Source organism: Martes martes (genome assembly GCF_963455335.1).
Source record: "Martes martes genome assembly, chromosome: 8".
NCBI lineage: Eukaryota > Metazoa > Chordata > Mammalia > Carnivora > Mustelidae > Martes > Martes martes.
Window position 1 is genome coordinate 120,408,401 of NC_137895.1, and position 27,798 is coordinate 120,436,198.

Genomic DNA, 27,798 nt, shown 5'->3' on the forward strand with positions numbered 1-27,798 from the left:
AAATTCTCCTTTGGAACAAAAGGACATTATTGACACATCATAATCATGGGGAAGGTTGTCCTCCGCCAAAGGGGAAATGTTAGGATAGGAATGAAGCCTCCCACAGATTTCACAACAGTCACAGAGCAGCTTGGGAAAGAGACACAAAAAAATGCTTGTTCTTTTCGACCAAAGACTTTTGGTTCACAGGTGACCCTAACTGGGATTGTTGCAAAATTGCAACATGCCTTTAGGATGGCAGGACAAGTGTTTACCAGAAAACCAACGTCAGTTATGTTCCTCTAGAAAGGCCTGCCATTTTTGCTGCGACTTTTTTCCTCCTCAACTTTTACTGGATCATGGGTATCAATCATTAGGACACGGGCTTTCTGATCTCACAGTGTTGGGGGAGGTCATTGAGAGGATATGACAGCTGGTTGATCCATGAGCTGGACCCCAGAAACTGGAGGCTCCTTACCCTCTCTCCTGTGCTGGCCTGTGCATTCTGTCTGCCTTCTGTGATGCTTCTGATCCCAGAAGCTGCCCCAAGGATGTAGCCTCAAGACATTGATGTGGTGTTGAGACCATGTGAACAATATACATATTTGAACCCAGTTAAGGCCTCTCCATAAACTTTCAGGCTTACCAGACAGAAATGGAGATCTACTGCTCTTTTTTTTTTTTTTTTAAGATTTTATTTATTTACTTGTCAGAGAGAGAGAGAGGGAGAGAGAGCGAGTGAGCACAAGCAGCCAGAGTGGCAGGCAGAGGCAGAGGGAGAAGCAGGCTCCCTGCGGAGCAAGGAGCCCGATGTAGGACTCGATCCCAGGACGCCGGGATCATGACCCGAGCCGAAGGCAGCCACTTAACCAACTGAGCCACCCAAGTGTCCTGAGATCTACTTCTCTTGCAGCCACCCTAGATGATCTCATATGCAAAGTCCCTTGTCTATTAAAACTGCCACCTACCAAATCTTGCATGGTCTGCCTCTTTCTTTGGTATCTCACTCTGCTCTGTGTACAGGCACTGGTTTTAGATTATACCTGGGAAGAACCTGAGAAGTTTGTGAACCAACACATACCATTTTGAATACTTCTGAAATTCTTATCAGTGACATTAAAGATTCTATTTTGATATTCTAGAGAAAACTTGTGAAGTTAAAGGAGGAAGTTATCTGGGAAAAACTTAAGTAAACTTAAGTAAGTTCTGTGCTAATCATACATAATTAATACATACATAATTAAAACAATGTATAAAAGTCTCCATACTGTATATTTAATGACTGATTTCAGTATATTCTTTTACTCCTTAATCATCTATTTCCAATATCATCAAAAAGAAAAATTTAAGGTTCTACTCCCCAGAAAACATTTTAAAGGAAGCATTTTACTAACTATAAAATATTAGAGTGTTCTATTTTTAATAATCCACTGTTAGTAACATGATAGACATTACTCATACTGCTAGATTTTTAAAAACAAATTAAATCCATTAGAAGCAGCAGAAAACAGCCACTTATTCATCAACACAGAATGAAAGATAAATAAATTAGACTTCGTATAACTAAAAACATGTTCCTTTTGGAAAATATTTATATATGAACTTTTAAGCAATTTATGGAGCTAATTGGTTTCATCTGCTATAGAAGAACAAAGCGTGAACAAAGAATAATATTAAAAAAATGTCAAACACAATGCAAGAAATCAGGAGGTACTTTGCCAAAATAAGTGACTGACAGCAGAATGGTCTCAAAAGGAAACATTTAGTAAAACAATCATCTGGCTAAGGTAAGAATTAAGAATTTTATTTTTAATTAATTCAGCATGCTGACAAGTTGACTCCACCCCGATTTCTGCCTCCTCTTGATGGTACAAAGACAAGTGGGCAAAGTAGGAATGTAGTTACTTAGTTAAACCAAAGAACTTTGTAGATGAATGGATGATCTGTGTTAACAGGTATCATCATAATGAAGGGAGTGGTGTGAAAATTGTAATATTCAATACCGCTTAAGCTTTATTTGACATTGGTATTTAAATTATTTGTCCCATTTCTCATGTAAATATATACCTTCCTTTACGAGAATTAAGTTTTGGTGTATTTTAATCCTTACTGCTTTCCTGTGAGACCTATCAGGTCACTACGACTACTGTTTCAGAGGTGGGCCCAAGCCACTATCCACTCGTGGTGTAACCTCTCTTCAAGTGACAGTTCTTGGGGCAAAGACCATGATTTACCTTCAAATATCCTCATTTTGGTGAATCAGAATCAAGGGGACTGCTTTTTCCCCTATCATATTCCCTCTACTTAGAATCTTCTTCCTTTGTTAAAACCTTATTCACCTTCTAATTTTTATTTGACAATTACCTCTTCTCTGAAACAGATTCCACTGAAATAGACTGAATGACTCCTGCCTCTGTTCCTCATAGTACCTTCTTCATAGCTGTCATAACAACATCTATCATACCGTATCACTGTTGGTCATATGCATGTCCATTTCCTCCTGCAGGACTTGGTCATCTTTAGGTCCCTCTCACACAGCCTGCTACAGGGTCTGGCATGAAGTAGCTGTTGGATAATTTTTTACAAATAAATTGAATGTGTGACCCCACAGACACCAGGTAAGAAAAACTGGGTATTGTAACTCTTCATGCTCTTAAAATAGATCCTGTCAGTGGGAGCAGAAAAGGCTTAATAGTAAGGCAGGAAGTTAATATAAATCAAAAAGAGTGATTTAAAAATGTAAATAAAGGAGGAAAACAATTGGCCTAAATCCAGCCAGACACATCATTGCAACTAATGACCCTAGTGAAGGTGATCAGAAGCATGTACATTACCATCCAAAGAGGAGGATTTCATTCCTAAATCATCAAGGGTTTGCTATAATTTCTTAGACATCCTCTTTTGGACAGGAAGAAGGATGAGAAGGATATTATTGATAATAGAGAGGCCTGCTTGAGGAAGAACCCCAGTGAAAACTGGCAATTCAGCAGTTCTCTCCAGGAAGGGTCTTCAAAACAGCATGCCTTTTATTATCAGTCTGCTGAGAGTGGAAATGGAAACTGTAGAGAGCAACAAGGAAATATTCATGGAGTCCCTACCTCATGCCAAATCCTGTACTAGGAGATTTCATGGACTGTTAGATGGAGTTAGATATCATGGTCCCCATTTCACAGGGAGGGAAACTGAAGATCGGGACAACTGCATGAGCTGCTGATGTTGCAAGCTCAGTGGGGAACTCTGATCAAACCACGTTTCAGGGCTTTTCCTATTATGCTCTACACCCACTGCTTTTAGTGTTGGGAAACACCATTACTCACCTACAGCATTCTATTAAAACTATTCCCATTTTAAGACACTATGCTTAGGCTCTTTCACATTTGCTGAATTGTAATTTGAGGATTCCTTTCAAGTGAAGTTGGAGAATTTGTCTATATTCTTTAGGCATCTCATGGAAACCACGTTTGGGTAAGTTGTTGTCATAGTAGTGATGGCTGACAGGTGTGTCTTTAACTGTTCTAGAAAAGGGCCAAAATCCATACAGCTTCACATGCTCACACAGTTCAACTGCCACACTTGTGATCATCAAGCCAGAGGAGAGGCGAAACTCCGTCACACCTTCAGTTCTCCAGAAAAGGGCAAGATTTCTCAAGTATTTGGGATGGAAAAATATAACCTTCTGTCTTGCTTGAGACTCCTTTAGGGTGTCGTACACTTTGAAAGAGGCAATCGTGTTGGCCCTGAAAGAAAACGCTGGCAGAAGAAGGAACGCATCTCCATAGGTCGCAATGTCCTCCAGAAAGATTTCTTTCTTTTTCTTTAAGTTCCCATATCTGCCAAATTTTTAAAAAATCATCATCATTATAATCAAAGTGGCCATTTTGGTTACATAAGGCTGAATTTACCTTTGGCCGAGCCATCGAACCATTTATGTCACTGTTGTATGTAAGAGACAAAACAGTAGACTCACAGTCCAAGTACGAGTAAGCCTCCTATAAACATCAAGAGCTAGGTCCTTCATCTCTCTTTTGTGGTGTCCCCAGGCTTTCGTTTACATTTTCTTATCAGACTATATCCTTACTGGACACACATTTCTTATATTATTTTATCTTCTAACTCAGTAATTTTTTCTCTAAAGCAACCTTTTAAAAAAAGATTTTATTTATTTATTTGACAGATCGACACAGCGAGAGAGGGAACACAAGCAGGGGGAGTGGGAGAGGGAGAAGTAAGCTTCCCGCCCAGCAGGGAGCCCGATGTGGGGCTCGATCCCAGGACCCTGGGACCATGACCTGAGCTGAAGGCAGATGCCTAACGACTAAGCCACACAAGGTGCCCCTCTAATGTAACTTTTTGATACAGAAATACCTTCCAAATAATGATTGATATTTTCCTAAACACAGGACACTCTTAAAATGCCTACACATTAAAAAATACCCTAAGCTGTACACCTGTGACCTGTGTATATTTTTTTACATGTGATCATAAAAGTTTCCTTGAAAGAACCTAAAATACCTACCTTCATACACATACACACACACATTTTAAATTTCCTCAATGTATTGTGATAGCTTTATGTGTTTGATTTAAATAATACCTTAGTAAATATACTAATATGAATGGTTGTGTCTAGGAAGTAAACTTTCAGGATGCAGGTATAATACTGCATATTATCTTAAAAGATACTAGAACTATATGAGTATACAGTTTTAGTTTGTATTTTATTAATAATGATTATTAGTCAGTTTTGGTGAAAACAGTGGAGTAAAACCATGTATGGGATTTTTATTAACCAGGAACATTTTGTTGTGGCTACACTGTGAAAAATGAAATATGGGAATTATTTTTTGGTAATAAACTGTATGTAGCAAAAACTTTTTTTTTTTTTTTTTTGGCCAGCTTCTCTTAAGGTGCATATCCTGAAGTTTCTAAATAAACTGTTTCATTAGGAAACTGCTTCCAAGATAAAACAGTAATGTTAAAAGTCTGAAAGAAAATTCTCAAAAGTAACTTCACTATTGTTAAAAAAGCTGAAGTGATAAATAAGTTTTCACTTGATTAGTAGTGTTCCACTTATGACATTAAAAGTGTGATTGGCTGGGATGCCTGGCTGGCTCAGTGGTAGAGCATACAACTCTTCATCTCGGGGATGTAAGTTTGAGCCCCACACTGGGTGTAGAAATGATATTAAGAAATAAAAAATAAACATAAATAACATAAAAAAATAAAAAATAAAGTCTTTAAAATAAAATGGAATGGTTTTCTTTAAAAAAAGAAAAGGAGAGAGAGGTACAATTGATCATACTTCTTATGAGCTACAACCTTGAGAGGAAGTAAAAAATTATGAATATACTATATTCTTCTATCTTTTCCCCAAAGTCATTCCAACTATATTGCATTGGAAGTCATTCCAGCAACAAGATTAGTGTTCAAACTAAGAAACATGTTAAACAATAAAACAAATGTTCTCAAACAGTTATGTGAGTTGGACATACTTACTTTAGTTTTATGATACTGGGATTTACAGTCACAACATTGGTTTTACTGCCAACATCTTTACTCACGTTTCCTGTAATTGGGGGAAGGTTACACCTGAAATTTGGAGGAAAAAAAAAAAAAAGCATTTTCAAAATGCAAGTTTAAAAAAAAGCACATACCCACACATGTACACATGCAATCACTGTTGGTTTATTGGAGAAAATGATGGCTATTAAGGAGTTCTGAATTGATCTGATTTCCATTTAAAACTTTAATAAATACTGAACTCTTTTTTTTTTAAAGATTTTATTTATTTATTTGACAGAGAGAAAGAGAGAGAGCATAAATAGGGGAAGCGGGAGAAGGAGAAGCAGACTCCGCCATGAGCAGGGAGCCCAATACAGGGCTTACTCCCAGGACTCTGGGATCATGACCTGAGGTGAAGGCAGACACTTAACGACTGAGCCACCCAGGTACCCCTAAGTACTGAACTCTTAATTGACACTTCAACAATCCATGAGTTATACAAATTTGATAAATGCTTTTAATATTAAGACCCTTAAGTATTTCAAAATGAGAAATGACAATTACCTTGCTAGCTGCTGAAGAGTTCATAATCCTTTTATTAAAATTATTATTTCTATTGATTATATTTCCACAGTGGTATGGTCATCAATTTACAGGTTAAAGAACAAAAACAGAAACAAGGCATTGCAACCAAGGTTATGGAGTATGCCAGAAGCAAAGTCTCTATGAAAAAAAAAAACCAAAAACCAAACCCTGAAATCTCCTGATTCCCATATGGATAGTTTTTCTAGCAAATTATGCTGTTAATAAATAAAACCCTAATGTTCCTATAATGATATTTTCCTATAAATGTTCTCTTCCTCTTTTGAGTACTAATTTGTTTTTAGTACTCAGAACAAATTAAGAATTGTAATTTTGAGTAATTATATTCCTTTCACAAAAAAGGGAAAGTTGGTTATGACTCCCTAAGTATTGCTTACAGAATTTCAAGTAGACCATTTCTTTTAAGCTATACAAACAAAAGGAGCATTTCTGAGTACGTCCTTAGGAAAGCTGTTTCAAGTTGATGTGTTCTGCACCAACTGAGGTTGAAACAGCATTCCACACTCTATGAAACATAAAATCAAATGGACCGTGTAGACCTCTCATTGATATAAAAGGTATGTCAGAAGATAATTAAACATGGCACCTTGTGAAAAATATCAATCACAGATAATACAGAAACGCCCTCATTACTGGAGAACCTGTAATAACAAATCTACCTCCTAATACAGTATTATTCTTTTTAAAATCAAAGCTGATTTCCAACGGAGTATCATAGGAGACTCCAAGGGGAAATAATGGCGTATTGTACACACAGAGTGGTAGTTGGTAAAACCATCCATTCTTCAACTCTTTTTATTCCTTACCCACTCAGCTAGTAGCTCCCAAACTTTTGGAATGAAAAACAAACAGTAATAAGCAGTTTCCAGACTGTTACTACAAAATTCTGACCACGTAGACACAAACTAAGTACAGACTTAACATTTAAATAAATTTTAATGACCATGACCACATCTAAGCCCTCATTTGCCCTTTCATTCTGGAAAGCTCACTTCACAGTAAACTCTGTCTCAGAAACATCCCCGGCAGCAAATGCAGGATCTGGAAAGAGGCACACTTACTGGAGAGTTCGAAGTTAAGTAGTTGCTGAGATGTTTTTCTTTTTTAAACCTCAACTTGTATTTCATGTATCTGCTCTATCAGGTAAAATGGATGGGTAGCCATAATCCTCCCCACAGATGTTTTGAGAATTTTAAGTCTATGAAAAGCCTATTACAAGAAGAATTATTTAGCTTCATTATGGCTTTTTCATAGTGAGTGCTTTAACTAAATGGCTAAATCATTCACGTATTGGCCATTTTATCATGAATCATGAGGACCACATTCAATGATTTGCTGGACTGTCAGGTCTACTGTTCAGTCATTACCTATAGCAATAAAAACTTTAGATGAGATTCAAGTAAAGCAGTGGGATTGGGGGGAGGGGGGCAGTGAGCTAGTGACTGAAAGTCCGGCCTCCTTTTCAGCTGCTAAGAAACGGCAGCATTAAATCAGTAAGAATCAAAGGCTCTCCTCTGATGTATGAAATCAGTGCCCCCGAAATAGGAAGAAACAGATTTCGACTTACTTTTTAAAGAGGCGCATTTCAATTGAAATCCATCCTCACAGGGATGAATCACCTTTCCATCATATTCTGAAAGTGCAGAAACTCTGCGGCTTGGCTTATTAGCACAGGCACAGGGAGAAACAAATCACTTCTGCTTCTGCATTTGCAAGCTAGCTGCTACTGAGATACAAACACTTTAAAAGACCAGAATTTAGAAGCTCTACAATTTCGTTTTATAATTTCAAGCCAGAAAACGAAACAATGATGTTGTGTGGCAATACAATGCTTAGGTCGGCATTTTCTCAAGTATTATCTGAGAACAAAAGTTTCTTGAATGCTCTGTTCATATATGTGTGTGTGTGTGTGTGTGTGTGTGTGTGTGTGTATATATACACATATAATATTTCTATTTATATATATAATATGTTTATATATAAATAAATATATATATTTTTCCCTTTTTTCAGGTGAGCCTGGCAAATGTTGTTCTCCAGAGCCCTTCTGAGGGAGCCATGGTATCCTTAATACACTGTAGGCTCTGACAAGTCCTGCAGCGAAGACCCTCTTTCACCATGATTTCAGAGTTTCTGCAAAGTGGCCAAAGCAGTTTTTTTCCTTCTGGTATTAACATTCTGAAAAACTCATGATCCATTTAACATCTCAGGAAAGTCTACCCAAGTAATTTGTAGACTTAAGCAACACAGCTCAAAGGTCAAAATTTACACGGAGTAGCTTTACAGCATCCCTTTAAAATATCCAACTGACCTTTGGTTTCAAGGAAACCCGTCTGACAGGTCTTACCTAAAAACGAAGTCAGATTTATCTATTTCAGCTCCACAAAGAGACTTATTCAGAATTCCCCCGTTTCCAACCACCGCGCACTGATTGTAAGGGTACTCCATGAAGGGCTGAGACTAGAAGAAGAGAGAAACCATCACAAAATAGCTTTAGTTGCAGAACAATCAACATCATCAGCTTAATTCAAGCAGCTACACTTTTTTCATACACGCTAAGGAAAGAAAAAGAGCAAGGAATAAAAGGCAGAGATAGAAATGCCAGAGCATGTTGATCAACTTATGACTTATGATAAAAGATCTTGTAAACCTGCCTTTCATTTCTCTTGAGAGGAATATACAGCATATCGTAGACCCTACGGTGTAATAACCTAACATATAATACATTTGTTTCTAAAATGTAACTTAATGTGTCTTACATCACACAATTACGTACGTAACATTAGACTGGCAAAATCCCACACTGGGCCTTTCCAACAAACAAGAATGTTTTCAGCAAAATAGAGGAAATGAAGCAATTAGAAAGTATCACGAAATCCTCTGTTCTTGGGCATAAAATTAATAGCTAATGTAGCAGAAGCTTCTGCTAGAGTTAGACCTTCAGGCTCAGGGATGACATGAGATTTATGCCTGCTATCTCCACAAATGACCAGCCACGGTGCTGCAGGGACGCCTACTAACTCTCTGCTGACATATTTCAAATTGATTTCCAAGGTCTGACTCTCTTATATTTCCTCCAAGGACCCGACTTGTCTACCCCCAAAAGATTTCCCCTTTTTCCCAAGCCCTTCCCAGTCAGAAACATAACGTCTCCATTAAACAGTGCTCTTTGTCTTTGCTCGTCCCTCTCCCCGACGAAATGATGGGACCTTGAGCAGCGCCGAGAAGGCCCAGGTCAGACACCACAATGACACTGTCCTGATTCACCTCTTTTGTCTTTAGAGGGTGAGTGGAGGTCCTCAAGGGCAGAGGACGTGTTTGTGACTTTGAACTTCCCCTCATCTTTCACCATACACCTCACATGTTGGAATGTACACGGTGACATTTCAATTAATGCTTGCTGGCCCAATGGCCTGCCCTGGAAAAAACCTCCAGTGTTGAGTTGGGAGCCTCTTGGACCAGGATGGGGTAGCCAGCTGGTGAATATTCAGGAATTTTGTGAACTGTTGTGAAGCCACTGGTAAATTTAAGTCAGCCACCCCGGGGGTATGTCCACTGCTAAAATGGACCAACACCACAAATCAGGGCAGCGCATATGCCCAAAGCCAGTTTCCCAGCACCCATGGCAACACCTCAGGGCCAGTGCGGTTGTGAGAAGCCCAAAGGACTCCTGAATCCCTATGACTGTTACGTGCTCTCAGGCTCCATCTGGGCGACGCCAAATGAGCAGAGAGAACTCTGATTCAGCACGGTTGGTTTGTCTCTAACAATTCAGAATCATATTGTAATCATTATACGAGAGATGCTGTTCCAAGTGCCTGGCTTATTAACACATGTGAACCTCACGAGCATTTTGCTGCTGGGGAAATAAAAGCATGGGTTTAAGGCATGGCTAGCAAGTGTCAGAGGTGAGATTCAAACCCCTGAAAGAGCCCATGTTCTTATTCACCCCATGTGACACAGTTTCTCACGTTCCAGGAATACACTGTTAGTTTAATTATGTACCTTATTTCTCTTCGTATCTGCAATTGCCTAGCAGAGGACCTGGTTCTGAAGTCAACGGTTCCTAGATACCTCAGGTGATTTCAAATCCACTGTAATCCTAGCTCAAGATGTCTTTGACCTGTGTTTACTAAATGGTGCCACAAACAATTCTGAATTTTACAGACTGGATAGAATGCAAATATACTCTTAATGGTACAACAGAAAAGATGACGAAGAAAACATGTCTCCAATTAAGCACTCAAAATAACACATGTTTTCTCTGGTTTCTTGGTCAACTAGGGGGAAAAGCCCATATGCTTGGGGATCTCATGTTCAGTAAGAGTAACCTTTGAATTACAAATTCCAATGTTTCTTAAAACAAAGCTCCTAAGAAAGTGGAAAATGTGTGCTATGTTGAGCAAGTCCCGCTCATGGCTCACTCTGGTTGAAAACCAACTTTGCCTTCTTTTCAGGTAACTTAGCAAAGTGTTTGGAGGAAATGACTTCACGACATTCATCAGAAGTGTCTATTGTCATCTCCTTGTTGTGTGTCCCAGAGTTCTCTAGCAGAACAGAACAAGGAGGGTGGGGATGTAGACAGAAGGAGGCTAGCTCTCTCAGAGAGGAAAGGGAGTGTGGAAGCAACACAGAAAAGTGGCCTCTCGCTTTGCTACGATTACTGTACTTACGTCAGAATTACCTCCCAACCTCCAAGCCCCCAGTTTTGAAAAATCAGTGCAAATTTGGGAAACCGATGCTGTTGTTAACTGCATACAGAATTATCAAGCCTAGGTTATTCTTTTCTAGGTTCCAAATGGAAGCTAAAAAAGTCCCTGCCTCTCCTCTGTTCTGGTCCGTCTAAAGCAAGGAAAACACTAGAAAAAATTGTAAGGGTGAAAGAGTTGCTCATTGTGAAACTCTCCCAGGCCTTCTTGGATCAGGAATATAAATATTCTGTACTTATTATCTTTTCAATTATTGGTAATTTCAATGCCTCATGAGGGCATTTTTAGAATGCATTATGAGTTATTTTTGGTCCTCCTTTCCTTCCGGAAAATTTCTTCTATTTTTTTTCCTCTATCATTTTCTATTCATTTTTCAATCATTCCCAGCCAATTAGTCTTCCTTTGAATTATAAGAGTAAAAGAAAAACTGGCACAACTTATACGACCAATAAATTAGTTGAAAGAAGTCAAAGGTCCAACAAAAGGGAATTAATTGCAAGAACTGAATATTCTACAGTTGGTAAACTGCATATATTAGGTCATCCGATTTTTGACCATACTGACTTAGCTTAATTGCTTTTAATCAACTCATGAAAAGTTGACCGAGGGTGTATGATTATAAGCGATGGGATGTTCTTCATGACAAAAATTCTCCCCAAGTTTGGATTTATATTAAAGAAGTTTCTTCTTGTAATGACACTGTACCATGACTCATTAGTTTATTTAATGGCTATCTAATGAATGCATGTATGCACTGGGGAATATTCTGGAGCTTGGGATACATCAATGAATATACCACACAGAGATTCCTGAGTGTGAGGTTATGTTCAGTGACCACAAATTCTTTTATTTTTCTTTTTAAGATTTATTTATTTAATTTAGAGAGTCAGAGCACAGGTGGGAGGGGCAGAAGGAGAGGGAGAGAAAATCTGAGGGAGACTCCGCACTGAGCGTGGAGACTGATGCGGGGCTCGATCTCACGACCTTGAGATCATGACCTGAGATGAAACCAAGAGTCGGATGCTTAACCAACTGCACCACCCAGGCACCTCCCCCCCCACCGACAACAAATTCTTAACATATTTACTTCCCAAAGATTAGCCAGATAAACCCATTGTTCCTTGTGAAGGAACTGATTTAGTCACCCAAACTGACAACTGGAAGAATCTTATTCCAGGTGAAAAATGGTCCTCTTCCCAAGCCCCAGTAGTTCCTATCCAGAAAACCCAAGTAAGCTCATCTCATGCAAGGATGAGTTATGAAGACTCAGGGACTTGGAGAGCTTATCATGTAAGATATAAATACCATTCCCTGCAGAGCCACTTGCATTCAAAATTCCTTTTTAAAATGGACCACTATCACCATCTTTTACATCAAAACAACGTATGGTATTTTAATTCTGAATTAACTTCTCTATTAGTATAAGTTACAACGTAACATGGGAGAAAAGTCATCTGGAGTGGCGACACAAATCAACCACAACAAATCTTTACTCACCACTGGAAACATATTAAAAATATTCTCTCTAATTAGGATTTCATTTTTGCTTTCCACCTCGTAGCTCATGTTGGTCCCAGCTGGAGTGTTGTTCTGAGAAACAATGAAGTTTTGAGCAGCATCACAACAGGAAGCAAGTTTTGCTCTGTGAAGGGGAAGAATAAAAGCGAACCATGCAACGAGATTAAGAAACCACAAATAGAGGCTACAGTGGAAAATGCAAGATGATTTTTGCCATATTGGCTTTCAGAAAGAAGAGAAATCATTCACAAAGTTGACATTTGTATCTCTTTCCACTCTAAGTGGCCTGGATGGTGGGATGATAACCTAGTAGGACCAAAGAGTGAAGAATGCGAAACATACTTACGCTCAGGTAGGGACCCTCTTATCGACAGAAAACACTTATGAACATAATGGTTCCTATATAAAAATGTCCTCCTAATGATAATGTTGTAACATTGAGGAGAAAAATGACAGTATATGCTGTAATTATTTTATAATAAAGTAGAGTAACTGAATTAAGAACAATGTTACAAACTGTCACCAAAGCAACATGTAGTCATTTACTAGGAGACAAGTCCAATATAAGAAAAATTATTCAATACAGTGATTTGTTTCTAGCTTTACTGATATAATTCAGGAGCACAGACGATTTATATTTAAGGTGTTCAACTTCATGTTTTGCAATGTTTATACGTTGTGGAATAATCGCCACCATAATCAACCCAATTGACATATCCATTACCTCACATAATTATCATTGTTTTCCTTTCATTTTTTTGTTTGTTTGTTTTGTTTTGTTTTTGTGGTGAGAACAGTTGATATTTACCCCTTTAGCAGATTTTGGGTATACACTATAGTATTGCTATCCACAGTCACCATGCTGTGAACTAACACAGGGAATTTCTGAGTGAAGCGAAGTTTAAGTTGCCATTCCTTATAGAAAGAACATAATTTAGTACCAAGCTCTGTTGCAAAACTTACTGTTGAGTGAAACATTATTAATAGAACATACACCCAATTAGGTCCTTCCGGTGATCATCAGGGCTTACCCCCAACCTCTGGCAGGTCAGTCTAGATCCACTCAGAATTTTTATTTTGTTTACGTAATTCTCCAGGGATGCAAAATCCCAGCATCACTTGACAATTATTCCAGACTTCAATCAACCTTGAAGTCAAGAGATCCATTTGCACAACTCCACCATCTCTTAACTTGAATCCATTTCCCTTGTTCATTTTTTCATAGAATCTCTCCATTAAAACACTTCATATAATTGAAAATGGTAATAATCAAAGGGAACTTGAACCTTTTCAATCTGGAAGCACTGAGAGAAGTTCCTCTTCTTTTAGATTTTCCTCCTAGGACCAGTTTTTCATTATTTTAGTCATCTTGCTCCTCTTTAAGCTTTTACATATTTCTCCATTTTATTTAAAAATACCTATCAAACAGACTCTTAACTACAGAGAACAGAAGTTTGCTGGAAGGGAGGTGGGTGGGGGAATGGGTTAAATGGGTGATGCGGATTAAAGAGGGAACTTGTGATGAGCACTAGTTGTATGTAACTAGTGAATCACTAAAAAATTCTACTACTGAAACTAATATTATACTATATGTTAACTAACTAGAATTTACATAAAAACTTAAAAAAAGAAAAAAAATATGTACCAAAGCTGGATCCGATTATAGCACAAAGGACAGTGAATATTCAGTGAATAGGGCTGACATGCTCGTTGCTGATATCCTAGATTTGAAACTGGTCCACCCCCATTTATTGGTTTTGGTCCTGAACTTTTCGTACAAGTTCCTATTGAATTTTCTCCTTTTGAAAAAATATAATGCTCTAATCTGTCACAGTCATTTTGAATTATATTCCAGTCTTCAATAATTCTCCGGGTATGGAAAGTCAGGGCTATGATGTTATTTGTACCCTAAAAATCAATATTTTCAATAAAACTTATCAGTTAATTTATATCATTAAAATAGTACATTCTTCTTAATTGTATTCTATCACCTGTTTATTTTCCCTCTTTGGAATTCAGAACCTACCATGTCTTCAAGATAGTTCATGGAGATTAACAAAAGGAAAAATTGAAAATGAAATGACATGTCAAATCAAAAACATGATATTCAAAAACATGTAGTTTTTTAATTTTAAATTTAATCTCCTAACAATTCAATGTGGCATATTTCAAATTCAGAAATCCTTATGTGTTTATCATTTTAAATGTCTCTTTAATGCAATATTTCGAGCAAAGGTAATGGAATAAATTCTCATTTACCTTCGACAAGTAGTTCAATTTCTCTAAGGACATTCAGTGCTTAAAAGAATATTACATCACCAAAAACAAACAAACAAACAAACAAACAAAAACCTGTCATGCCCTTGTGTTTTTTTTTAAATATTAATAGTTTTTTTTCTGAAATTACATTCTTAACATCATATTATAACATTTTCAAACCTAGAGGAAAATGCGAAGAATTGGACGAGTACTTGAATAACTTCCAGCTAGGTTCTTTTTTTTTAAATTTTTATTTATTTTTTAAATTTCTTTTCAGTGTTCCAGAATTCATTGTTTATGCACCACACCCAGTGCTCCATGCAGTACCTGCCCTCCATAATACCCACCACCAGGCTCACCCAACATCCCACCCCCTACCCCTCCAAAACCCTCAGTTTGTTTTTCAGAGTCCACAGTCTTTCATGGTTTGTCTCCCCCTCCAATTTCCCCCTTCTCCTCTCCATCTCCCCACGTCCTCCGTGTTATTCCTTACGCTCCACAAATAAGGACGAGTACTTGAATAACTTCCAGCTAGATTCTACAATTAACTTTTTACATTTGCCTTATTGTGCAACCATCAGTCCATTTTTGTTGTGGTGGTGGTTACAATTCAAAGTCAATACAGAAATCAGTACGCTTCCAACCTAAACACCTCAACATGCCTATCATCATTTTGTGTATATTTTGGGGTAAAATTTACATAAAATAAAATCATAAGCACATTTGAGGAGTTCTGAAAAATCTGCACACTCTTGTACCCCAATCTCCTATCAACATACAGAATTTTGCCAGCACCCTAGAGAATTCCCTCATATCCCTTCCCAGCCTGTCTGCAGCCCTCCCCTACTCTTGTGATTAGTTTTTTATCAAAGATCAAGTTTTGCCTGTTCTAGAATCTATTTAAGCAGAATCAGATAGTACGTATGCTTTTGTGTAAGACAACTTTTTCTCACCATAAATTCTCTTACGATTCATCTATGCCTCTGTGTGTATCAGTAGCTTGTTCTTTTTCACTGCAGGAGGAGAATTCCACCGTATGGCTGTGCCAGAATCTGTTCAGACATGGCCTTTGCACTTAAAAAAGAAAATCACTATCGGGCACCTGGGTGGCTCAGTGGGTTAAGCCTCTGCCTTCAGCTCAGGTCATGATCTCAGGGTCATGGGATCGAGTCCCTCATCAGGCTCTCTGCTCAGCAGGGAGCCTGCTTCCCCCTCCCTCTCTCTCTCTGCCTCTCTGCCTACTTGTGATCTCTGTCTGCCAAATAAATAAATAAAATCTTTAAAAAAATCACTATCAAAAATCAATTTGAAACACCTTATCACTCATAATAACCTCCCAAGAAAAATATCAGTAATTATCCAAAATTTCATTTCTGGAGCTTGTTTTTACTGACCATCAGTGGGACTCTTTTTAAAGCTTCACATTCAGTGGCAGAATTATAAATTTATGTTGTCCCTTCCTAGCTCATCCATGTGGTAGACACCCCTGTAACAGCCAGCAACCGTATAAAGCTGAGGTGCATAATACAAACAGAACAAAATGCAATTTAATCTCTGCTATTCCATTTCCCATCCTCCTAAAGAGTCACTTCTGATCTTTGGTGACTCTAATGTCAACTAGGTATGTTCACAATTATGGGCACACAGCACTCTTCCCCTTCTTGTATAAAAAGCAGGAAATCATGTAAAAGAAAAAAAAAAGGACACTATTGGTATGTGATGGTTAACTTTATGTGTCAATCTGGGCCAAGTCAATGCCAAGAGAGCTGATAAAACACTATTTCTGGGTCTGTGAGGGTTTGTCCAGAAAACATGAGCTTTTGAATTGCTGGACTGAGTAAAGAAGATCATCCTGCCCAGGGCAGGTGGGCCTCATCTAATCTGTTGATGGCCTGAGTAGGAGAAAAGATGGACGAAGGCAAATCGGCTCTCTGCTGGGGCTGGGACATCCGACTTGTCTTGTCGTCAGACATCAGTGCTCCTAGTTCTTAGACCTTCAGACTCAGATGAGAACGTACACCCCCACACCCTCTCTCCCCCAGTTCTTGGGCCTTGTAACTCAGACTGGAACTCACACCACTGGCTTCTCTGATTCTCAGGCCTTCTTCAGGTTTGGGCTGGAACAACGCCATCATCTTTTTTGAGTCTCTAGTTTGCAGATGGCAGACAACGGTACTTCTCAGCCTCCATAACTATGTGAGCCAATCTCTCAAAATAAACCTCTTTCTCTATCTCTAGATATATCCTATCGGTTCTGTTTCTGTAGAAAACACCAATACAGATACTGGTACCAAGAAGGTGGTGGGGAGTGGAAACAAATACCTAAAATACCTAAAAATATAACAAATGTAACAAATACCTAAACATGGATGGATGGCTTAGGAACTGGATAACGGGAAAACTTTCAAGGCTCATGCTAGAAAAGGCTTAGAGTTCCATGAACAGGATTTTACAGGTAACTCTGTTAAAAGCTCAGGAAGAAAATAAGAGAGCTACAGACAAAGCTTGTACCTTCTCAGAGAATGGTTAAGTGATCACGAGCAGAATACTGGCGGATATATAGAAGTTACATAAAGGCCATTCTGATGAGGTCTCAGATAGAAAAGAGGGACATGTTACTATGAAAGGACAATGGAGAAAAGGCGATCCTTGTTATCAAGTGGCAAAGAACTTGGCTTTGAATTGTGTTTAAGCTCTAGCATTTTGTGGAAGGTTGGTGCTGAAACTGGATATTTAACTGAGGAGATTTCTAAGCAAAATATTGAAGGTGTGGCTTAGTTCCTCCTGACCGCTTACCATAAAATGCAAGAAGAGAGAGATGACCTGAAGATGGAATTATAGTCAAAAGAGAAGCGGGACTTAAAGATCTGGAAAATTCTCAGCCTAACTGCGTTGCAAAAAAAAAAAAAAGAAAGAAAGAAAAAGAAAAGGAAAAAACAGAACAAAACTGAGAAAACATGTTTAGGAGAGAATACTAAGAGTGTGTGGCTAAGCATCTGTTTGATAAGGAGATTAGCATGGGTGAGAACCACAGACTTAATCAGCCACCCAGCAGGAGAACTACCAATTTGAACCAAAGAGGAAGGAGACAGCAAGGAGAAAAGGAAAGCTGTTGGACTGAGATTTTACAGGGTGGAGCCACAGAGCTATCTGGCTTCAGACAGACACTATTCTTCTAGTTGAGGGGAGGATGACCCCAAAAGTGGCTCAGGCAATCAGGGATGCGTCCTTGGTTTCAAGAAGGGAATACTGCTTTTTGACAGGCCAGTTGGCCTCAGCTCAAAACTGTGGGGGTGGGGTCACTTGGGGACACAGTCCCTGCCCACAGAGCCTGGGGGCAGGATCCCACCCTAGTGGGTCTGGAGGGCAGTGCCTGTAGCAGGAGAATTTCCTTGAGCCTGAGAGCTCATGAAGTTTATCTTGCTAAGTTTTGTACTTGCTTGGGACCTGCCATTCTCTCCTTTCCTAGTTCTCCCTTTTGGAATGGGAATATCTATCCCATGCTTGTCCCACCAGAGTATTCTGGAAGCATTTGACTTGTCTGGTTTCACAGGTTCACAGCTGGAGAGGAATTTTGCTTCAGGATAAAATGTACCTCGAGGGTACCTGGGGGCTCAGTGGGTTAAGCCTCTGCCTTTGGCTCAGGTCATGGTCTCAGGGTCCTGGGGCGGAACCCCACATCTGGCTCTCTGCTCAGTGGGGATCCTGCTTCCCCCCTCCGCCGCCTGCCTCTCTGCTTACTTGTGATCTGTCAAATAAATAAATAAAATCTTTAAAAAAAAAAAAAAGAAATGCACCTCAACTCACCCATATCTGATTTAGAGGATATGTAGATGAGACTTTGGACTTTAGAATTGATGCCGGAACCAGTAAAGATTTGGGGGGCTGTTGGGATGGAATGGCTTCAATCTGCGCATGAGAAGGACATAGATTTTGGGGGACTGTGGGCAGAATATCATGGACTAAACCTCTGCACTCTCTCCAAACTCCTGTGTAGACATCCTACCCTCCATGTGTAGTGTTAAGATATGGGGCCTTTGGGAGGCGATGAGGATTAAATGAGGTCATGAGGGTGGAGCCCTCGTGATGGAAGAGTGCCCTTTTATGGGTCCTCGGAGAACCTGCTTTTGCTCTCTGTGCTCCGCCACATGAGGACACAAGAAGAAGGCTCTCAGTGTACAAGCAGGAAGAGGGCCCTCACCAGATCTCAACATGCTGGCACCCTGATCTCAGTCTTCCAGACTCCAGAACCAGGAGAGGTAAAAGTCTGCTGTTTACTAGGCACCCGGTCTATGGTACTTTGTTAGATCAGCCAAATCTGACTAAGACATTAGAAAGCATGCTCTTACCAGGACACCGACATTGTCTGTAATGTGTCGTTCCACATTCTGCAATAGTAAATGTCCCACCAGATCAGCATGCACAAACCACGCACTTGCTAAGTACTGCCCGTGTCCCAGAGCGTTTTCACAGCCGGATGTCCTCTGATTCCCATGACCACCAGAGAGCCAGGAAAGATTATTCTCCACTTCAGAGAGGAGAAAACCAGAGTTAAGAGAGGTTAAGTGACTTGACCAAGGCACCCACGTGGTAAATGTCTCCAACTTATGTCTTTTGACATTCAATTCTCTGCAATTTACACTGGCGTAGTTTCTAACTGGAGGGTAGAACTCTCATTGTAGCTTCCTCCTTCAGGATGCTTTCCATAATGGCACCGTCATAACATGGTGCTTCTCACAATGGTGCTGGTAGCACCCCAGTGGAAACTCGCCCATTCACAAGTCTAAGGCGGCAAGATATTTACGTATACATGTTTCAAACCCTATCTAAACCGAGTTGCTCAATGCTCTTGTTTTATGAGACATCCAGGGCCCCTACAGGATCAAAGTCCAAGGGTTCCAGCCAATGTGCCTGGTGTCAAAGGGAAAAGAAAGCCCCGGTTTGATGATGATCTCACACTTGCTGTCTCGTACCTTCACCAACTTCCTCCACACAATCCAGTTTCCAAAAGCAAAGATTCTCCCCTCCGTGCCCGGGAAAGAACAGGCGCCCTTTGTACCTCAGGAAGTTCCAGAATTGAAAAGAATTTACATGCTTCCAAGAGTGCTTAGCTCTCAAGAAGCAGGTTGCTCCCGAAATCATCGGGCTTAACATTTTTAGCCTTAGCCTATAAAGACAGTATTGGAAAATGTGCAAATCGCCTTGGCATCACAGTTGGCCCAGCAGATATACTTCTGAGAAAGGGATTTCTTTTAAGTTGCAGAAATTCCTTTTTCTTTCATAGTGCAGGCACTGAGTGTCTCCTTGGATTTATAATAATAATAATAATAATTAGTAGTAGTAGTAGTAGTAGTTTTGTTTTTCCTACTTGTTTTAGGTCTCAGGTCAAAATTCTTCAGTTCTAAGTGGGATGCTTCCTGGATTTCCATGAAATGTTAACGAGTGCCTCAGGATGACCATGCACCAGACTCTAGCGTCCACCCTGAATACTAATGACCTGACTGCCCCAGCTCAGAGCTCATGGGCAGCTCTTCTGTTTATCGAACTCCCAAAAACTCTTTAATAAGAGATGGAACAGGTAAGGTGAGACAGAGGGTACAGACGCTTTCTAAGGATTAATAAAGAGCTACCTTCTTCTACGATCCATTCTCTAAGATTCTAATGAGAGTTTGAGGAAAAGGAGTTTTAAAACCTACGTGTCTGCCTCACTTCCAGGGAATTATTTGCCATCCGATCTATAATCAGTTGTCAGTCTCATTTCTTTTCCATCCCCAACCCACAAGAAGCTTGGGCCAAGCAATAGGCCAACTGCCTCTTTCCCGTTGATGTACCCTTCTGTTGACCTTTGTTCTGTTCCTACCCTACATCATATAATTCACTGATTGACCACTAATAACAATATCAAACATTTAGTCTGATATCACTATGTGCTAAGTGTTTCGCAGATACTATCTCAGCAAGCCCTACAATAATGCTGCAAGATAGGCAGAGTTGATTCGTTTTACAGTTGAGGACAATTCTGGCTTATAAAAGGTAAGTAGGTCACATATCACATATTCATTCATATTTACTTAGGACCTAGGTAGTTATGGAGATGCACAGTCTACACCCTGGTGAATAAAACAAACACTGCCTCTGTCTTAGTGGTATGTATGATCTAGGAAGGAAGAAATGAAAAAAGGCTTACAAGGACACATTTGAAGGGTAGCAGGTGATGAGGCCTAACCCCAAATAGGCTTCTTTGGTACACTGATTATGTGAGCTGTTTATTTTGATAAACAGCAAATGCAGGGAGTTTTCTTTGAACTCCCCTTATCTGCCAGAAGGAGCTCAACTGTCATAAATCCTCTGCAGGAGAGTTCTACCAAGGAGGGAAGATGGATTCTTATCACAGGAGAAGAAACTAGAAGTCAACGGCACACTGTGTTGTGACTTTGTTGTAAAGGATCACAACTCCCAACTCGTCTTTCTCGAGCTCTCACCTTTCCTGCAATCATTTACTGTCCCCTAAGAGGCCTACCTCCCCCTGAACCTTCCTCATTAGGACAGGATTTGGGCCTGAATTCTAAGTCATCTCAGGGAGATACTCTCTTTTCCTCGGTGTCTCCCATGGGGTCTACATGTTAATCAACTGCTGTTTGTTTTTCTTGTTCATCTCTCTTGTATTATTACATGGGTCTCAGCCAAGAACTCAGAAGGGTAAAGGGAAAATCCTTTCTCCTTCCTTACAAATTGCAACACAGTAAGTGGTAAAGCCAAGATTCAAACCTAGAATTCAAATCCTTATTATAAAGCCCACCTTCAGGCAATGGCCTACAAAGGGCAATGCTCCCAACAAAGGAATTGGGGGACATTCAGTAAATAAAATGTGCTTGTTTGAACCAACATATTTTACTAGCCAGCGATTTTTCTAGAATTTTAAAATTCAAAATTACAAGCACACTGTAGTGAAAAAGTAGAGAGCACTATAAGCTCAAAGGGCCTTTTCTATCATGTAGCTGATGATGTCACATGATGTGACATCCCGGCCCAGCCTCCATGCGCATAGTCATACCCTAGGGACCACACTGGACTCTGTGAGTCTGGGTGTTTTTGTCTGGGCCTGTGTGTGCAGCACTGTGATGTGGGGGCACAGGAAATGTGGGAGAGAAAGAATAATTTGGTATGAGAAGTTCAGAATAAGCCATTCCTGGTCAGAGACCTTTGAGGAATGAATAAGATTTGCAGGTTTGTTTGTTTTTTTTAAATATAAAGATCTATTATTTATTTTAGAGAGAGAGTGTGTGTGAGCAGGGGAGGAGGGGGAGAGAAAGAGAGAGAAGCAGATTCCCCGCTGAGCACAGAACCCAACAAGGGGCTCGATCTCAGGACTCTGAGATCATGACCTGAGCCGAAATCAAGGGTCGGACGCTTAACTGACTGAGTCACCCAGGCACCCCTAAGATTTGTAGGTTTTAGGCTAACTTGTGAGAACAGCAGTGTGTAGCAGCTTACTAAAATTCAAATGTGAGGGGCGCCTGGGTGGCTCAGTGGGTTAAAGCCTCTGCCTTCGACTCAGGTCATGATCTCAGGGTCCTGGGATCGAGCCCCGCATCGGGCTCTCTGCTCGTCAGGGAGCCTGCTTCCTCCTCTCTCTGCCTGCCTCTCTGCCTATTTGTGATCTCTGTGTCAAATAAATCAATAAAATCTTTAAAGCAACAACAACAACAACAAAAAACCTTAAAATTCAAATGTGATATGAACAATGTAATTACAGGAACAGTAGCTAGAAAAAGAGGGGAGAGACGCACTGTACTCCTGATGCTCAAAGCACACTCTGTTCTTGGCTCTGTTGTGTAATCTTTGCTTTCAAAGGCACACTGAGAAGCCAGGATCTGGCTGGAGGAAGCAGATCTTCTGATGGAGGAACTGAAATTCACGACAGGTGAGAAACTAACAACGTCCAGATTAGAGAAGGGCTGGCGTGGGGGATTTAGTACCTGCCTGCTGGTATTCTATGGACCCAGAAGGAATCAGATTTATTTTATGCAAGAGTACAATCCAGAATTAGGACCCATGCACAGAACAATCCAGCACATATTCAACAGGTGCTCATCAGGTGACAGTCATGAGGATTATAACATACATATCATTAAGTACAAATAGGAATAAAGCAGGGATGGGCCCTGCCTTATGGGACCTTACTTACATTAGGAGGGACAGACACAAAACATAACTGGTATTTTGGTATCATTTCAATATCATACGGGTTGACAGAAGGCGAGGTTTTGATAAGTGCACAGAGGGAGGGCACCGCAGCTAAGCTGGGGGAAGGGGAAGATGGTGTGAAGGTGTTAGCGCAGCGCCCAGCACATGGGGGACACATGGGACATAACTGTTCAATGGATGAATAAATCTGTGTTTGTGAGGATGGACAGCAGGGGCAGGAGACCAGAGTAGAAGGCCAATGGGGGGTAACTGGGGACAATGACTAGAGTTTGATTAACGAGAGATTAAAAAGGCCTCCCTTGAGTAAGTGATTTTAGGGTACAAAGGGCAGGAGAGGGGTGGGAAAAGATGTGAGATCTACTTAATGGGTGAGAGACACATGAAGGTAGCTAGGAGACAAGACAGTGGCTCCAAAAGAAATCGTGCCACATTCAATGTCATGAAAATTTTCACCTCGGAATTTTATGGTTTTTGTCCATAACTTTAGGTCTTTGATCCATTGGGTGTTAATTTTTGTATGATGTGAGGAAAGGGGTCCAAATTCTTTTTCTATATACAAGGATATTCAGTTTTTTCTCCATCATTTTTTGAACAGATTGTCCTTCCCCCATTGAATGGTCTTGGCACCCTTGTCTCAAATCAATTGGCCATACATGTGAGGTTTATTTCTGGCTCTCCATTCTACTCTGTTTGTCTATGTGGCTGCCCTTTTGCAAGGAACATAGTAAATGTGTTTTATACATTACACGCAATCCTCACAATATTCTTTTGAAGCAGAGATTCTTATTTTCATTTTGTAATTGAGGAAACAACCTCAGAAAAATTAATTCCCCTAAGGAATCACAGCTAGTAACTGGGAGGCTAAGGACTGAAACCCATCCAGTTCGAAATACTGGAAAGAAAATCAGTTCCTAGAAAGACATTTTTCTCTGGGGAATTGAACCCAGACAGTTAAAAGCACTGAAACAAAATAAACTGACAACTCTGCAGAGTTGGAAACCATTAAAAAAAAAAAAAAAAGACAGTGGCTCCATGACATGGTGCTCATCTAGGTCTTCCTAAACTCTTGACGTGCCCTCGTGGAATTTCTTCATCTCCCAAATATTTGTCAAGAGCATCCTGTGTTCCTGGCACCATGCTGGACCCTGGGAACGTGTTGAGGAATAAAAGAGACCCTGTCTCTTCCCTTGTCTTATACCCGGGTACAGTTTAGAAGAGAGGCAAAAAATGCAAGAAGCTTTCCCAGCAAAGCAATAAAGGCGCCTAACAGTTTTCCCACTATGTTCAAGAAAGAAAAACCCACCAAACCCCAGGAATCTCTTTTGTAGAAAGCATCACTGAGCCACATGGGAAGAAAATCCACAGGAGGTTGTAGGAGCAAAGAACAAGAGAAATATGGTATTCATAAGCTGCTAAATTTCTGAAGAAGAGAAAACTAACTAATTCAGAAAATATTTTTTAATTTTCAGTTTGTACATGATGGGTATTGGCAGAAGACAGAAAAAAGGCAAGAGAGAAAGCACAGAATAAAACCAGAGAGAAACCAAGAAAATTAAATGAGACACACAGGGATTCCTGTCGTGCAGTCAGTTAAGCATCTGACTCTTGACTTTGGCTCCAATCATAATCTAAGGGTCATGGGATTGAGCCCCACATCAGGCTCCATGATGGGTGGTGAGCCTGTTTAAGATTCTCTCTCTCTCCCTGTGTCTCTGCCCCTACCCCCTCTTGTACCCTCTCACTCTCTCTCTTAAATAAAAATAAAAGAGACACATTAAAACAAAACAAAGAAGTCTATGTGTCTGTTTTTGTGCAATGGAACAGAATAGAGAGCCTAGATATAGACCCCCAACTCTATGGTCAAATAATCTTCAACAAAGCAGGAAAAAATATCCAATGGAAAAAAGTCTCTTCAATAAGTGGTACTGGTAAAATTGGACAGCTGTATACAGAAGAATGAAACTTGACCATTCTCTTACACCATAGAAAAAGATAAACTCAAAATGGATGAAAGATCCCAATGTGAGACAGGAATCCACCAAAATCTTAGAGGAGAACAAAGGCAGTAACCTCCTTGACATCAGCCACAGCAACTTCTTTCAAGACACGTCTCCAAAGGCAAGGGAAACAAAAATGAAAATGAACTTTTGGGACTTCTTCAGATCAAAAGCTTCTGCACAGCAAAGGAAACGGTCAACAAAACAAAGAGGCAACCCACAGAATGGGAGAAGATATTCACAAATGACACTATAAAGGGCTGACATCCAAGATCTATAGAGAACTCCTCAACTCAACACACACAAAACAGATAATCACGTCAAAAAGTGGGCAGACGACATGAACAGACACTTTTCCAAAGACATACAAATGGCTAACAGACACATGAAAAAATGTTCATCATCATTAGCCATCAGGGAGATTCAAATCAAAACCACATTGAGATACCACCTTACACCAGTTAGAATGGCAAAATTGACAAGGCAAGAAACAACAAATTTTGGAGAGGCTGTAGAGAAAAGGGAACCTTCCTACACTACTGGTAGGAATGCAAGTTAGTACAGCCACTTCAGCAAACAGTGTGGAGGTTCCTCAAAAAGTTAAAAGCTACCCTATGACCTAGCAATTGTACTACTGGGTATTTACCCCAAAGATACAGATTAGTGAAAAGAAGGGCCATATGCACCCCAATGTTCATAACAGCAATGTCCACAAAAGCCAAACTGTGGAAAGAGCCAAGATGCCCTTCAACAGACGAATGAATAAAGAAGATGTGGTCCACCCTGGGGAGGGTATGTGCTATGGTAAGTGCTGTGAAGAGTGTAAGCCTGACATTTCACAGACTTGTGCCCCTGGGGCAAATAATACATTATATGTTAATAAAAAAGGAATTAACAAAGGGAAAAAAAAAGATGTGGTCCATATACACAATGGAATATTACTCAGCCATCAGAAAGGATGAATACCTAGCTTTTGCATCAACATTGATGGGACTGGAGAGATTATGCTAAGTCAAATAAGTCAAGCAGAGGAAGTCAATTATCATATGGTTTCACTTATTTGTGCAGCATAAGAAATAGCATGGAGAAAATTAGAAGAAGGAATGGAAAAATGAAGGGGGGCAAATCAGAGGGGAAATGAGCCATGAGAGACTATGGACTCTGGGAAACAAACCGAGGGTTTTAGAGGGGAAGGGGGTGGTGGATGGGTGAGCCTGGTGATGGGTATTAAGGAGGACATGTATTGCTTGGAGGACTGGGTGTTATTATGCAAACAATGAATCATGAAACACTACATCAGAAACTAATGATGTACTGTATGGTGACTAATAATAATTTAAATAATAAATAATTTAAATAAATAATAAATATAATAGTAATAATAATAAAGTAAAACAACGAGGAAGAAAACCCCCAGAAAAGCAGAGCTAAGAGACAGTCACACAAACAACTAGGACAGAGAGACCCATCAAATATCCAGAGAGAAATGCAGTCACATGATCTCACAGAAATAGGGGCTTATGCAGACAGAACATTTGACAGAAAGGGGCCAGAAAGAGAGCCATGACACAGAGGTCCCACTAGGGACATTAAAAGCAAAACATGTGAATTTGAGGCTCAGGAATGTTTGTGCATGAATCCTAACAGTCAAATCATATGCAGCTCCTATGAGGTCCCAGACATTCTTCTAAGCCCTGCAACATAGAAATTTAATCCATTCTCATTACAGCCCTATAAAGGTAAAACTATTATCATCACAATTGTTCTCCCCATTTTCCAGATGTGGAAGCTGAGACATAGAGAGGCTAAGTCTTTTGTCTGAAGTCACACAACGAGGACTCAGATATGAACCCTAGTCAGCATCTGTGGGCTCTTTACCACTGACCTACACTTCCTCTAAATATTGTCTTCCACAACACAAATCAACCATAGCAGAGACACACAGAGGGAAAGAGTCACTGACACAGCCCACTGAGCCACCGTCATAAGACCTGCAGAGAAACTCTTTGACTGTTGCGGGAAAGTGTCTTCATGTTGAGGCATTTTGCAAATTGTGATTAAATACTCAAACCGTGCTGAATCTTCATGGCTACATGCATAAGAGAGCAAAATAAGAGAGTAAAACAGTATCCAAATCCTTCCCTTGGGGGACCGGCCCGAATGGATACAGGTTCCAAGGCTGAGGGTGGCCAACTGCCATTCACAGGGTCAAGGCCAAGGCTGAAAGTTCTTGTCCTGGCATCCAATTTCTTGGGGCCGGGAACGAAGACAGAGCTCTTCACAAAAAGAAAGTGTCTGACACCGAAGAGAGTGAGTATGAACAGCAAGCACCAAGAGGGCACAGGCGGGAATCAAGTTTAGGGCCATGGAGCAGTGTTCAGGGTAAACGTATTTATTCACTCATTTAGGTGTACACTTATTCAGCAAATCAAGATATCAAGATCATAGTACTGTTCTCAGTACCAGGGTTATATTAAAAAAAACAAAGAGTGAATGCCAGTGGAGAGCTTGTGGTGTGACGAGAGAGAGACCATGGCAAACAATTACATGCACACCCTCAGCCCTATGTGCAGTGGGTAGCAGAGGTGAGGGGCTGGTTAAGGCTGTGCCAGGCCTGCTGCTTACCACTGATGTGGAAGAACCTGGATGGGTAACCTTTTCGCTCAATGGGAGCTTCCTTTTGTGACAACAGGGTGGACCTTTGAGACTGGCATGCCGCCAGCGTGAGGTATAGAGTCCATAATTTGGGGTCTGGGCTCCTTCCTTAACCCCCAAGGACTATGTAAACCACAGAAACCTTAGGTGCTCCTCTGAGTGGAATAATCCACTTGCTTGAGTCATTAATCTTGTATTGATGTTTTGCTGGTTCAATAATAAAGCAAAGTAAAAGCAAGTTTAACAGAGTCCAATTGCATCAATACATCAACCCAAGGACCTGGGCCAACCCTTGAACTGGAGCACGTAGGAAGGTACCCAATCCAAACCTGGGGTGCCAGGGCTCAGCACTCCAGAAAAAGCAGACC

The 27,798-nt window shown here is 40.2% G+C and overlaps 1 protein-coding gene across 1 annotated transcript in view; it reads right to left on the reverse strand.

Annotated features, from left to right (window-relative positions):
* Positions 1–3,340: 3,340 nt before the first annotated feature.
* The window catches only part of ST8SIA6 (ST8 alpha-N-acetyl-neuraminide alpha-2,8-sialyltransferase 6), a gene marked incomplete at both ends in the record, with an annotated part of 141,576 nt that continues 117,118 nt past the window's right edge, over positions 3,341–27,798 (reverse strand). The window contains 4 exons of the mRNA XM_080811954.1: positions 3,341–3,809; positions 5,476–5,568; positions 8,432–8,544; positions 12,291–12,435. Of these exons, the coding sequence (XP_080668080.1) occupies positions 3,341–3,809; positions 5,476–5,568; positions 8,432–8,544; positions 12,291–12,435 (820 nt within the window). The remainder of the gene's footprint in view (positions 3,810–5,475; positions 5,569–8,431; positions 8,545–12,290; positions 12,436–27,798) is intronic.